The sequence below is a fragment of the Corylus avellana genome, chromosome 7 (assembly GCF_965113065.1).
Source record: "Corylus avellana chromosome 7, dhCorAvel1.hap1.2, whole genome shotgun sequence".
Classification (NCBI taxonomy): domain Eukaryota; kingdom Viridiplantae; phylum Streptophyta; class Magnoliopsida; order Fagales; family Betulaceae; genus Corylus; species Corylus avellana.
This window is the reverse complement of record NC_142496.1, coordinates 25,716,815-25,731,256: the sequence shown is the minus strand read 5'-3', so window position 1 is coordinate 25,731,256 and position 14,442 is coordinate 25,716,815. Positions and strand designations below refer to the sequence as shown.

Here is a 14,442-nt window from a genome sequence, read left to right as displayed (position 1 = left end):
AATAACAAAAGTGGTAATTATATTTACATGCCTTTAAGATCATGAAGGTAAATTGATAAGGAAAATGCTCGCAGAATATGATTTTTATTATAATTTTTTTACAAATTTATGTGACATGGTCGTCACGTGCGTGACAGAACATTGACGAAAAAAAATTAAGTAACAAAATTTGACAAATAAATTTAATTGTCTGATGATGTAGGCACAACTCGATTGATAATATGATGATAAATAACACCTCTTTGTGCACAAAAATATGAAAGGGAGGCCCAATCTAGGTTAGGAGAAATGAGAAGAGAAGTTGATTCCATGTTTCAGGTACACCAGGTAGACACCAATGGCTACAATCAGGTACAGATGGATTGTCACTCCACCTGCCCACATGTCCATCACTGCGGAATGCAGACATTGAGGTAACATGCAGAATTGTCACAGGAATTTTCATTTTCCCAACAACTTGGATCATGATGTCTGAAACCTCGTTTCTGTCTCTGCCATTGGTGTCTAGCGAAGGGCGTTGAGTCACTTTGCAAGAACTCCCATTTTCACCACTGCATAATGGCTCAAATTAATACAAGAATATATCACTTACATTTGTATTATATGAATATTGAATATGATATGATAATCATGATGAATAAGCATAAACAGAAGGATAATAAGCTAGCTAGCTAGACACCTCCAATGGCCGCCTTCAAAAGTCTTGACGAACACTCTTGTCCTCGATGTGTTGATTGCAGTCTCAGCCCAAGATGCCCATGTGTCTAATGCTTTTCTGTAGCCTGTTGTGACTGGCATCCCGACATCCAATGTATCACCCACCTGAAAAAAGCAGCCCCTGCAATATTGAAAAGCTTAATGGAGATCCAGAAACAGGGCTGAAAAAAAGATAATCTTGCTAGGCAAAGATGTTTGAATGAAGGACTTACATTTCACGAAATAACCTACTCTCTGTCCACCAGCCGCCTGAATTAAATATGAGAATATCAGAATCAACCCACTCGTTGCTAATATCATCCAACTCATCGAGTCTAAGAGTTTTCCTCACCCAGTCGGGTGAATGGCTTGGCACAGAGCCATGCTGCACCAGGAAAACCGATCGATAAAAGTCAACACTAAGATTGAAGGAACTGAACCGCACGCCTAAAAACCTGATGGTTTTGGTGATCTTATTTCCATTCACTTCATACACACTCTTCTTATCCTCCACTCCTGTCATGAGCAAACAAACAAAAGACTCCCACTGTGCTCTGCCCAACGAATCACCCACAAAAACAATTCTTTTCCCACGAAACATTTCAAGCATTGCAAGTGCGTTGAACCTTGGAAGGTCACAGTTGTTGGGCTTCCACCTGTATTTTGCATAGCCTTTATCTTTCCTCCCATTAGCCCAGCAATTCCATCCACGTTCTGCAAATGGACATTTTGAGGAATCGTATAAAGGGTAACTTTCATCATACATCCAACTTCCTTCAAAGACATTGCATGTGCCATTAGACCCGTCAGAGTACTTGGGAATCTCAGAAATATGAATGCCCGGGCGAAAACTGTGAAACAAACACAAATATCCCAATGCCATGGCTAAAAGAAAGTATGTCAATGAGGCACATGCAATAGGCCCATTGAACATCAACTTACTCATCTTCTCCATGGTTTTAACAACCCACAAACAAGAGCATGCAATTGTCAACAATATTAATCCAAAACGAAAGATTTAAAGTTAAGCACATAAATTCAAATATAAACACAAGTTTTATATAAGTTCCAGCAATTAGTGGGAAGAGGCTTAAAAACCGTGGTGAAGTAGGGAGCTGGTTGAGCAAACATATATATATACATCAATGGGTTGTAATACCTGCAGGTGTTACAAGACAGACATTGATTATAAACCGAAAAAATAGCAAGTTACATTTTTGTTCACATTAATTACATTTGATAAACTGAAATAAACTCATATTGGATGAGTTTTATGTACAATTAAACCTCAAAAAACATATAATAAACTAAAAGTAAGTTAAATTTTACAATTAAAGGTCAAGAATAGTAATTGGAGAATCAAAGAGATTGGTTTTTTTTTTTTCCCTTTGCACATTAAGTGATCGATTAGATTCAATTTTTGCTACAGTTCTGGTATCCTTTTATGCATTAAATACACCATAAGAAAACATTAAAAACGTAAATGAAACCCTCATAAAATTAGCTATATAGGTCACATGCAATCTCTTAATTGTAATACTTGTGGGTCGGTTAGAAGACATTGATTATAATTAACTGAAAAAGTGTGTAATCAGAGAATCTAGATCCTCTCCAGTCCTTTTGGACTGAAGAGGCCTCCAGTTAATGGCCAAGATGGCCCTAGGAGAATCCAAGGGCCATCCTCATGCCACGTGTCCCACTTATTAAAATATATATATTTTTTTAATTTTAAAAATAAATAAAAACTAAAATAATATGATAATATCTTTTTTTTCTTTTTTTTTTTTCTGTTTTTTTATAAGGCCATTGGGGTTGGCCGGACCACCCGCAAGGGCCTTATAAAAAAACTGAATATATATATATATATATATATATATATATATATATATATATATAATTTTACTTTTTATTTATTTTTAAAATAAAAAAAAATAATATTTTAATAGGTGGGACACGTGGCATGAGGATGACCCTAAGATTCTCCTAAGGCTATCCTGGCCATTAACTAGAGGCCTCTCCAGTCCTTTTGGACTGAAGAGGATCCTTTTCCGTAATCAAAAGCCCGTTACATTTAATAGAAATGAAAAATGTGATTAACATTAATTACATTTACTAAACTGGAATATAAGTCAAAGTGGTTGAGTTTTATGTACAATTAAAGGTTAAGAAACATTTAATAAACCGAAAGCAGGTTAAATTAATTGTTTTTACACCATAACAAAACATTAAAAACCTTAATGAAACCCTCATAAAATCAGCTATTTACAGGTCCCAGGAAAAAATAGCTTTAGAACCATCAAAAGCTTCTTATACGCCAACTCTTTTCTTTTCTTTTCTTCCTCTGTCTGAATTCTACTTCAGAATTACAAGAGTTATTTCCTTCCTTTTCTAGTTTCATTAACCATACATAGAGGTATCTTTTCTTTCTTTTATGATTGTACCGACCAGCCGTCTGCACACAACATACACTCATTATCTCTCCAAATAAGACATCAGGGGTTGAAATCTAGAACCTTTTACTCAAAATCTAGGCATGGTACTCTCTCTGGAACAAAAAGAATAAGAGTCTCATTGTTTCAGCAATAAAGCTTTTCAAAATAAATCAAGAACTAGTTGATGATTCCTATGACAAAAAGAAGGAATCAAAATCTAAGCAAAAAGAAAGTGATAACAGCATAAGTGAGCTCTTCTATCTTCTTTACTTACAATGACCATACAATTATATTATTAAATGAATTACTTGAAGCAAATAGAAAAGAGATAACAGTAGAACATTACCATGAATCCTCTCACAAGTTTCTAAATGCTAATTTTATACATAAGAAAGTATTATGTAACTCTGAGAGCAATCTGAACTTCCATAATTTTATCATTTATGCATGATTGTTCTTCATCCTTAGCTTTACGAATAAGGGTTTAGTCAAATTACAAAAATATTAACTACAACAATTTCTCTATCATCCTCATCACTCAGGTAGCTTTCATCAAAGTTTCAGATCAAGCTTCTTCATATTTTAGCACTTAACTATCAATAGAATTTACTATCCACAGAGACAGGGAAAATTTGTCAAAAAATTCCAATCATGAAAAGAATTAAAAATGTAACTTATGGTGCTTCTTTGAGCATGTCAGAGAAGCTTAATCCAATCTGACTTTCCTTGATAGTCATCTCAAAATGTGTGCACTTTTTCCGGGCCCATGGGTGAGACACTGTAATTTAATATTGAGTCCTGATACTCTGTAGTCTGGATGGATCAATTTGAGCCGTCAAGACACTTCTACTTCCCCAAATTGATAGGACGCTGGAAATGCTTGAGTGACAGAGTCCCCACACAGAGAATCAGAAATGAAGGCTTTATGCAGATCTAGACCTCCAAAAACATTGGTCAAGCCAACTTATTCATCCTGCTCTTAGCCAAATGGCCATTCAGGATTTGACTGCACTAATGAAACATTGGTCTAGCCAACTTTATCCTCTGTGGCATGCACAGAAAGGATTTTCAATGTTTGCTAGAGCAAGAATAGACATAAGAGCGCCTTTAGCACTCTTCGTCATGCAAAAAAGAATCAGTCTCAGCAACATAACCATATTCTTTCATTAGTGCAGTCAAATCCTTCAGAGTTGCATGGATTTCATCCGCACTGGTATGAGACGTATCCCCGGCAACAAATAAGTTCTTCTTTTGTCCCACTTCAATCCAGCTACATCCAGGCACTTTTCTAACTCCTTTTTCTTTCATTGCCCTCCTCAAAAAATTAACTCCATCCCAGTTTCCTGATGCAGCATATAAATTAGAAAGTAGCACATAGGATGAAGAATTTTGCGGATCTAACTCAATGAGTTCCTCAGCCGCCCGCTGCCCCCTTATGTGATCTCCATGTAATCTGCAAGCACCAAGTAAGGTGGCCCAAATCATAGCATCAGGTTTACATTTTAGTTTGTCAATGAATTCCTCCGCTTCTTTAAGGAAACCCCATCGGCCAAAAAGATCAACCATGCAGGCACAATGATCTACTCTGGGCTGGATGCCATAATAATTGACCATAGTGTCAAAGATCTGACGGCCTTCAGATACTCTCCCTGCATGACTACATGCAGTGAGAACACCAAGGAATGTGACATCATCAGGCATAACACACGTTTGCTTCATCTCATTAAATATCTTAAGTGCATATTCGGCATAACCATTTTTTGCTAACCCCACTATCATAGAGTTCCAAGAAATAACATCATTTTTACAACCCATTTCTTCAAAAACTTGAACAGAGCTTTTTACGTCCCCACATTTAGCATACATATCTACAAGGGCGCTACATGTTAACTCATCTAAGTCAAAACCAGTGTGGAAGATGAGGGAATGGATCTCCCTACCATCTATCAAAGAAGATAAGACAGCACAAACACGAAGGACACTAGCAAAAGTAGCCTGGTCTGGTAGGGCATTCTCGCTCCGCATTTCTCGATATAACTGCAAAGCCTCCTCACTGCAATCATTTTGAGTAAGTCCTGAAATGACAGCAGTCCATAACACTATGCTTTTTGGATTTGGAAACTCTGAGAAAAGAATATCCACATCTGCTTTTCTTTTGGATTTCAAGTACATGCCCAACAGGGAGACACGCAAGAAGTCACCACGATTCAAAAGGCCCCGCTTTACTGTAACGCAGTGGATTTGGACTCCTAGTGTTAGCATAAGTGGTCCATTACACGCATCTAAAAGGCTTACCAAAGTGATTTCAGTTGGATTCATTCCTGTAGCCTGCATCTTGCAAAACAAATCTATTGCTTCCTCTAAATTATTTTGAGCATACCCAGCAATCATAGCATTCATGGAGACCACGCTTCGCTCAGGCATGCAAGAGAAAACTTTGCATGCAGCCCCAATCACCCCACACTTCACATACATGTCAATAAGGGAGCTCGCAGCATAAACACTTGTTTCCAGACCAGATTTAACAGAAAGACAATGGACTTGTTTTCCTTGGTCAAGTGCTTGAACACTTGCACAAGCACTGAGTATACTGGCCAGGGACACCTCATCAGGGACGAGTCCACACAAATTCATTCTTCGGAACATGTAGAAAGCCTCATCCTCTTTCTCTTCCTGCACATACCCCACAATAATTGCATTCCAAGAGACATTGTCTTGATTGCTTATGAGCTCAAACTGCTTCCTCGCCTCTTTCAGATCCCCTGATTTAGCATACATATCAACCAATGCATTACCCACAAATAAATTTGATGACAGTCTGTTCTTGATAATAAAAGAATGCAATTGGCGGCCTGTTTCTAGATATTCCAAGCAAGCACATGCACTTAGAATGCTAGTGTAGGTAAAGTCATCAGGATGAAAGCCAGATCCTTTCATATTAGAGAATAATTCAATGACTTTATGGGCACACCCATTCTGTGCATAACCTGCAAGCATCGCATTCCACAAGACAACATTTTTCTCATCTAAAGCATCAAATACTTTCTTTGCAGGATCCAGATTCTCACACTTGGCGTACATATTAATCAAAGAGCTGCCCACATAGACATTAGAATCCAACCCCTGCTTAATTGCCTGAGCATGAACTAACAAACCATAATCTAGAGCCCCCAAACTGGCAATTGCACTTAAAACACTCCCAAGTGTAGATCTTGTGGATGTTACTCCAGCTTTCCTCATTTTTAGGAAAAATGTAAAAGCTTCCGCAACATAACCTTCCTTGGCATGCCCAGAAATCATCACATTCCATGCAATAACATTCGGATTGGGCATCTTGGCAAACAATTGACGTGCATCATCAAGCCTTCCAATTTTTACACACGCACTTATGACAGTCACAAAGGCCACCTGGTCTGGAGCACGGCCAACTTTCTGCATCTCCTCAAACACTTTGAGCCCCTCTTCAGGTAAACCAGCTTGAACGTAACCAGCAATCATGGCAGTCCAAGAAACTGTGCCTAAATCCTCAGCCCCATCAAATATTCTCCGAGCAACACTCACACGATTGCACTTGGCATACATATCAATTAGTGCACCTTCACAGAAAGAGCTTGACTCGAGCCCCGTCTTAACAACACTACAATGGACTTGCCTGCCATACTCAACATCCACCAATCTTGCACAAGCGGACAAAACGATTGCATGCGTGAACTCATTTGGCAATACCCCACGTTCCCTCAGTAACCCAAAAGACTTCACAATCTGTTCCAACCACCCCCGCCTCGAGTACAAGCAAAGAACCGAGTTCCAAGCCAATACGTCCCTCTTCTCCAGCCCGTTAAACGCCTTCTCAGCAAAGTCCACATTGCCACACTTGGCAATAGCGGTTCCTAGCGACCCTTTTGACCCGACAGGGCCGACACCAAGCTTTAGGCTCTGGGCATGGATAATTTTGCTGGTATTTGAAGCTTGAGCCCGTATTCGAGGCATTTCGTCGAACAGATTGTGGGTTTTGAATCGTTTGCATTGGTGTAAGCAAGCTTGCAAGAGATGGGAAGGCAGAAGGGCTTCTGGGTTTCGACCCAGTTGAGTGGCCTTGTTTGTACTCGTGGAGAACTTGTATAAGTGACGAAGAAGGGAGCGAGTGATTGAGAAGGGTAATGATCTGGAAGAAGGTCTGAGGCGCATTGACTCGGAGGCATTTGCGACATGACTCGGGTGGGTAAGTTAGTTAAGTAGTGCTTGTAGCCTTGTAGACGTGGTCTTTCTTACTTACAAACCTCTTTCTTTTCTTTTCTTTTCTTTTCTTTTTTCAATATGAAGAAGGGAAAATTACAACAACAACAACAAAAAAAAAAAAAAAAAAAAAAATCAAAACAAAGAGTATGCAACCCTTATTACAAAATCTTTAGAACAACCGTGGAATAAAAACTTAGAACTATTGGGAATATGTCAAATAAATGATTTGGTCTATAAAGAGAACCAAAGCAGTTATACAAGACTGCTTTCAAATGCAATATTCTTAAAAATAACTACCAACAAAGTAATAGCTCGAGAAAGTGAAAAATAGCTCCACAACACCGAACACACACCGAGAAATGTTGAAACGGAACCTTTATAGAGAAGCTTCATCATAAGAGAGTCAAACACCACGCCACACTGAGCAAAACCCCAACAAACACAAGGCGGAGTAAAATGGTCTCCACAGTAAAATTAAGAAGAAGAAAAAAAAAATCTTAATATCAAACCACTTCTTGTGCCTTTTATATTTTTGATATTAAGATTTTAGTTTTTTATTTTGTGAATTTGAGACGGGAATTTCCAATCATTTTAAATTCAATATCTCCCTTCATTTTTTGTTCTTCGAATAACTACTAATAATATAAAAATACAATTATGCTCTCCTAAAAAAAAAAAAAAAAAAGAAGTTGGCTTATCCCGAATAAGTGTGAGTGTGACTAGGTATCCAACCACCGTGGTAGTGGTGGTTGAGGTTGAGCTCTCACTCAACCATAACGGTGAGAGCCCAACTACAGCAACTCGATAAGAGCCTAGCCACTACAATTGAGTTATGCTTGGTGGCTAGGAATGACCCAACATCCTTTCTTGTCTTTTCTTTTTTCTTCAATTTTTTATTGGAGAAACATAACTATATTTTTCTTAGCATTTTCTTTATTTATTTAACAAAAAAATCGAATGAGATGTCGAATTTAAAATGATTGTAAACTCGGATCTCAAATTTATAAAATTAAAATTAGGATATTTATGTTAAAAAACTCGGCTTTATTTGTTAAAGCTTTTTTCTTCTCCCTTTTAATTTATCTTTTCAAAACAAAACTATTAACAAATAACTTAAAAGACAAAACGTTCAAGACTGTTTTTATATTTATGTCGCATCAATTTTTTTTTTTTTTCAAATAGTAAATAAAATGCATAGTCTAAAAAGCATTCACAGACCGCTCGGTAAGAGAACACGTATACTTCGTATTAGATTGTTAATGTGGAGTAGGCATTTAGATTGTGTTGGGTCATAACCTCTTGAGGGTTGTAATATTTCATGCCAGGGAAGTGTGTTATTGTCTCCTCAAAACATTTAGGTTGTCTGGATTTTTGTACTATTCAGGCAGGAATCTTGGCATGATCGAATTTTCTACTTACTATTGTGGCAGTGTCTGTTGAGACATGCAAGAGGTTGCCTATCTTTTGCTTTTGGGCAAACAATAAAAACAAAGAAAAGGAAACAACAGTTGCAATGTTTCCTGCAGGAAAAATTCAAAGTATAATGATTAACTAACCCTAGGCGAAAGTCTCAGATTTACACCTCTCAGCCCTTATTTTATATTGATCTTGATTCTTGAAGAAGTTTTGAAGTCATTTTTAAAATTTGAATAGTTTATCCAGACTAATCTGGGTATGCAATTCTCTCACTACCACAGCATAGAAATCCAAGCAGCCTAATAGCCTTGTAAGCATAATTGGCTTCTCCAGTGAATTCTGCAGTACAACTTGTTCAACATGCCTACCTGAAATCATCCCTGATTTTTATTTTATAAAAATTGATCTAGTGCTATGCAATTTCAGCTGAACTTTGAATTTTGTCTGATAATAATTTGAATCAACTCAATCACTGTTAAAGTTCCTTTCATCTCCATCAATGCGAGTTGCAACGCAAATGAAATGTGTTGGATGGAAGTCCATCCATTGAAAAAGGGAATGCAGAAAAGTCCTGTTCTTGATGATGTTTTGATTCTATCCTTTTCTCCAAATACAATTGCAATTGTTTCTATTTTTCATTATTACCACTGAAAGACCAATTCTATTTTAATGCCTTTGAGTGAGAGATTTCTGAATCATGAAACAATTTGAAACTAGTGATCACATTGTAAATGAAAGGTAAAACCTTCTTAATCATCAATTGAAGGTCGTGTTGTGTTCGGCAATCTCCTGCCATGGACAAAAGAACTGAATAGATGCAATGCTCTTGATGGCTGTGCATAGGGTACCATGTGTGCAGCACCCCTTACTGTGGCAAAAGTTAACAAATTGCCATACTCAGTCGCCCAACCACCCACCTATTCCAAAATATAAACAAAATACATCAGCAAATTGTGATCAACATAGATGTAAACACAAGTACAAACTTGCTATATTGCAATGCATAAGTACCTGGCCTTTGTGAAACCAAGCTGCATATGGTACTGTAATCTTGAGATTCATATCATGAGCCAGTTCTCGGATGAGTGTCCGTGTGCCAAGCAGCGGCACGACAGAATCTTGATCCCCACTACAATGGTTTGAACAATAATGTTAGATGTAGCAATTAAGTCATAACTCAAACTGTGCTACCTTAAAATCAGCCTATCTGTTGGTGTTTCTTTCTGAAGTACCTGAAAACCCAAACTGGAATATGATTTTGGATTATTCTTTTGAGCAAGGGAAGAATGTCAATGTTACCATCAGTATCACTGTAATTCAGAACACTGCATCAATGAAAAAAAGGGCAAATATCAGTTATACCACCATGTCTGCAAGTTGCAAAAACTCATGACATACTGCAATTGGGTTAGAGGGGACTTTTCTCAAAACTTTTGGGATGTCAAGAAGATTTTTCCACACTATGGGGAATATTTTCAAAAGTTTTTCATATGAAGCAAACTGCATGCTTTACTTACCCACTGCACATAGACCAGTTGTAAGGTAATTTGGTACGATTTGCATGAAGAGCTCTCTGAACTTCAGGAAGATTGAAATAGAAGCGTCTTTCAAGGCTCATACACACATCAACCCCAACACTTATCTTAGTAGCCTGCAGAAAAGGTTGCAATAGGAGAATTGGACAATGAAAGGATACAATAGCAGGAAAATTGTAAAAAGGAAAAAGAAGTAAATAAATAAGTACCAATTTCCGCAATCTCAGCTCTTGCTCTACTATAGATGGATAACAGACATCAAGGATCACATCATAATTGTTTATGTAATTACCAACAATGCCGTTTGCTTCATTTATGGCATGGTCGCATGATTCTGTCACATTGTGAGGACTTGCAAAGGTATAGTCATTAAAATCACATTCATTCATGATGGCAAGGCCAATTTCATCAGAAATCATTCCATGTGACCAAAAGAATTCGTAGGTTGCTGGAACATCCCGATCAAGTCTTAAAAGTGGATTCCCAATCTAAACACAGAAAAACAGGTGAACAGATTAGATGATTTGTACAGCACTAGCAAGATACCAAACAAAATTTCAATTGAAATTATGTGATGAAGAATTTCCAGGAGCTATCAATTAAAATGCTTAATGTTCTCTTACAGCAACCCCTTTGATATTGAACTTGAAACCAGTTGAATGTGCATTATGGTCCAGTAGAGCAATAGCCAGTTGTGGTATGTAATGCCCTACAGAAAGACATTTAAACATATAAGGAACCACATAGATAACAAATAAAGCATGAAGGGAAAAGAATGCAAAAACAGGGAATATTGAAATGTGTTTGGAGAGTCTTTTCTCCTTTTTAACATTGAAATACACTTTTCAAAAAAAATAAGCTATCAAATCAAACACTATTCAAAGTACAAAACACAAAACACTTTTTAGAAAATTTCACACCTTTTCTATAGGAATATTTTGAGAAACACATGCTTATTTTTTTAGGTATGGAAGCTGACTTGTTACATTTAAAAAATATATATTACCAAAATAAAGAGGTGCCCGCGCAGCCACCTTCAACGGAGGAGAGGGGGAGGTCATATGGCCACCGCAGCAAGATACAAGTGGCTGAGCAGCCACCCTTGATTTTTTTTTTTTGGTTTTTTTATTTTAATGGTTTGATAAAACACAAAGTCTAGGAAGTATACCAAACAATTTTCCATGTACCCCACAGACAACTCTTTTCAAATGTGAACCCACCGAAAACAATTCTCAATTTTCACCTCTTCAAAACTCTTTTCAAAACACAATACAAAAACGTACTTTTCAATTACTTTACCAAACATAAAGAAATGGTTCAATAAGTTAAACTATTGAACAAGGCAGAATAAGACTTCAAGTCCCTTCAAGAACAAAAACAATTGATTTTCCATGCGCTCACGTATTTTACAAACTGACAATCAGAAGCTCCAGGAATAATGGTTCCTGTTCTTTCTTTTCTTTTTTTTAACTCAATATATATATCTTGTAGTATTCTACTATTCGAGTCACATGAACATAATACGGTTCGTGCATGAAACTTTGATTACAGTTTGTCAGACCTGCATAGCTTTCTCCAGTGAGAAAAAGTTCTCTGGATTTGAAATCTGGAAACTTCTCGTACCATTTCAACAAAAAGACATGCATATCCCTAGCTGCCAAAAATTAGAAACAAATCAGAGTGGAATAGATTTTCAGAAGCCAACATTTCTGGAGTCGAAAGAATATGGTGTGAGCTATTCTCTTTACCAGTGGAGGCATCTCCACATGTATAATCTGAACTTGTGTTTGAGTATGACCATCCTACTCCAGCAGGAGACTCAACAAAGAGGAGATTCGATGCTACAAAATGAAAAGAATAGGATTGTGTTCGATGGGATATGCATTATTAATTATGAGAATCTAAAAATTAAAATGAAGAAAAAGCTAAATAAAACAAAATTCCATATCAGATGTGGCAATGGCATACCTTTATTCCATGACATTGAATTTCTTCGAAGGCCTCGGCCATCACCTGTAGGATAAAATGGACCCAACTCTGTAAAGGCACCTCCACCAAGAGAGGAACAACCTGGACCTGAAAACACAAAGTTTTTGTCAACAGTTTGGTGTCTAAGAGCCTCACACCAATGGAAGATAGTTATGTAAACTCATGAATTTAGTTGAGTATTTATAAAATTTACACCCTTCTCACTGCTAAAACTAGCACAAGAAACAGGAAACAGTAATTCAGAAGTAAAGTTTCATGTCATCCTCTAGATCATAAAGCATGTAGGAACAATCAAGAGTTGCTAAATGCCTAAATCTAAAGACAGTTTTTTTTTTTTATTATTCATACAAGTTTCAATTGTTTATTTTTTTGTATTTGGAGAGATGAAAGTGCATGTTGTAAGAGTCCAAGTTTTCTATTCTTTTTGTACAGCTATATAAAATACTTCGATTCACCTTCTCAAGAATTCAGCAGTACGTTATTTCATACTTCAAAGAAACTACAAACTAAACTAACAGGAGACCAAAAAGTTACGCACCTAATTATTTGGATAAAGCAAAAAATGCACCCCGGATGAAAAGAACAGCACTATAATTACCTCAAAACGCCAAAAAAACAAAATAAAACAATTGCACAGGGAAGAACAAAATGAACACTTGAAAAGGAAAAGAGAGAGAGAAACAACTTTCCACATAGGAAGAGAAAGTAAGCAAAAGATCCAGAAAGAAGTACAATGAAATAACATCTCCAAGTTTTATGAAAAGAAACAAAGTAGAAGGAACCAAATCAAACTAGACTCTAGACAGAACCGTCCTCACAAAAACTAAAATGCAGCTAAATAACATCACATCGTGAAAATGCTTTTGAAAAAAAAAAAAAAAGATTCCCACTTTTTCACATATGATCAGCATTCAGCAGGTACAACGAAGAAACATGGGAAGTGGGAACCAACCAACCTCCATTGAGCCAGAGGGAGAGGGGCTTCTTGTCAGCTTCTTTGTCTGCCTCGACAAAATAGTAAAACAAGCTCCTCCCAGCCTTGACATCCACATCAACATACCCAGCATACTGCCTGAACTGGACCGTAGGCTGTCCAGGCAGCCTCACGACCAGATCCTCGACCGGGTAACCTTGCACACCAATACCCAACAACCACACAACCAAAATCCCAACAAACCAACCCCTACCCATCTCAGGAAATCACAAGATCCTCACAGAAAACCCACCCCCTTTATCCATTCCCCACAGAATGTCATGGTCCCTCTATAAAAATATATCACACCAAAGGAATGTTTCCGGAAAAGTGTGTTATCTTTTTTCCTGTAACAAATTCAAATTTCGTTGTACTTTATCCAAAAAGAAAAGATCTGTTGCAAAAGGCACGTGAATCTTGGGCTGCCCTTCAACAAAAGGACTCCTATATCTATATATATATATAAAAATTCAAACTTTAGGATAATCCATATATGATATATATGCAGACAGCCCCAATGAAGGAGCTAGAAAAAGAATTGCAGCCTGCAGGCTACAGCTGGGGCAGTAATTTTCGGTCTCATCTGAAAAATCTTGGCTGTTAAAAGAGGATGAGAGAGAGACGTTGGGAAGTAGCATGCTCTAGTGAGATGGATTTGGCGTATCCCGAAGTTGATGAAGATACCAACAGGATTGGACTGGGCAGTCAATAAAGGCAAAACTCAAAGGTATCTTCTTTTGGCTTGCTGTAGCCGCTTCCTGTAGTGTAGTATGAAAGAATCATATATTATATATTACTGTACTGTATAGTTTATTTATATGGTATTTTCTTAATTGCTCGCAGTTAGACATGAACCAATGAATGAAAGAGGAAGCAAAATTGTTTACTCTTTTACCATCAAAAGACGTCAAATTGGCCACCCTTTATCTTTTTCTAGGAAAGACCGCCATTAAATTCCAACAGTTTGCCGTGTCACTCTCGTCCCAGCAGCTAACTTTACTGGAGCCCCACCAAAGCCTTTAATTTTGTTAAACAAGACAATGCAAGTTGGCCGTGACTCATGACTCGTGAATCATAATATGGAAATGGGGATCAAAAAGGGAACTTTTAGAATTTTGACTGGCAATGTTTTTAATAATTATGCATTGAACAATGAAAATGG

The 14,442-nt window shown here is 37.2% G+C and overlaps 3 protein-coding genes across 3 annotated transcripts; all 3 read right to left on the bottom strand.

Annotated features, from left to right (window-relative positions):
- Positions 1 to 208: 208 nt before the first annotated feature.
- Positions 209 to 1,881, bottom strand: LOC132185662 (protein trichome berefringence-like 7). Its single transcript, XM_059599427.2, has 3 exons — positions 930 to 1,881; positions 680 to 838; positions 209 to 551 (listed from the first exon to the last, which is right to left on the bottom strand). The coding sequence occupies exons 1-3, from the start codon at positions 1,649 to 1,651 to the stop codon at positions 275 to 277; spliced, it is 1,158 nt and encodes a 385-aa protein (XP_059455410.2). The 5' UTR covers positions 1,652 to 1,881; the 3' UTR covers positions 209 to 274.
- Positions 1,882 to 3,894: 2,013 nt separating this feature from the next.
- LOC132183619 (Pentatricopeptide repeat (PPR) superfamily protein) lies at positions 3,895 to 7,341 on the bottom strand. The gene has a single exon (XM_059596978.1). The coding sequence runs from the start codon at positions 7,314 to 7,316 to the stop codon at positions 4,236 to 4,238; it is 3,081 nt and encodes a 1,026-aa protein (XP_059452961.1). The 5' UTR covers positions 7,317 to 7,341; the 3' UTR covers positions 3,895 to 4,235.
- Positions 7,342 to 9,342: 2,001 nt separating this feature from the next.
- LOC132184947 (serine carboxypeptidase-like 42) lies at positions 9,343 to 14,047 on the bottom strand. Its single transcript, XM_059598742.2, has 10 exons — positions 13,264 to 14,047; positions 12,287 to 12,394; positions 12,067 to 12,159; positions 11,880 to 11,972; positions 10,942 to 11,027; positions 10,528 to 10,806; positions 10,301 to 10,434; positions 10,016 to 10,108; positions 9,795 to 9,912; positions 9,343 to 9,700 (listed from the first exon to the last, which is right to left on the bottom strand). The coding sequence occupies exons 1-10, from the start codon at positions 13,496 to 13,498 to the stop codon at positions 9,533 to 9,535; spliced, it is 1,407 nt and encodes a 468-aa protein (XP_059454725.2). The 5' UTR covers positions 13,499 to 14,047; the 3' UTR covers positions 9,343 to 9,532.
- Positions 14,048 to 14,442: the final 395 nt, after the last annotated feature.

Coding starts and splice junctions, on each gene's coding strand:
- LOC132185662 (XM_059599427.2), bottom strand. CDS start 1,651: ATGGAGAAGATGAGTAAGTTGATGTTCAATGGGCCTATTGCATGTGCC. Junction 839..929: donor AGTAGGTTATTTCGTGAAAT/GTAAGTCCTTCA, acceptor TCAATATTGCAG/GGGCTGCTTTTTTCAGGTGG. Junction 552..679: donor TTTGAAGGCGGCCATTGGAG/GTGTCTAGCTAG, acceptor GCCATTATGCAG/TGGTGAAAATGGGAGTTCTT.
- LOC132183619 (XM_059596978.1), bottom strand. CDS start 7,316: ATGCGCCTCAGACCTTCTTCCAGATCATTACCCTTCTCAATCACTCGC.
- LOC132184947 (XM_059598742.2), bottom strand. CDS start 13,498: ATGGGTAGGGGTTGGTTTGTTGGGATTTTGGTTGTGTGGTTGTTGGGT. Junction 11,973..12,066: donor ATGTGGAGATGCCTCCACTG/GTAAAGAGAATA, acceptor AATTTTTGGCAG/CTAGGGATATGCATGTCTTT. Junction 11,028..11,879: donor CACTGGAGAAAGCTATGCAG/GTCTGACAAACT, acceptor GTCTTTCTGTAG/GGCATTACATACCACAACTG.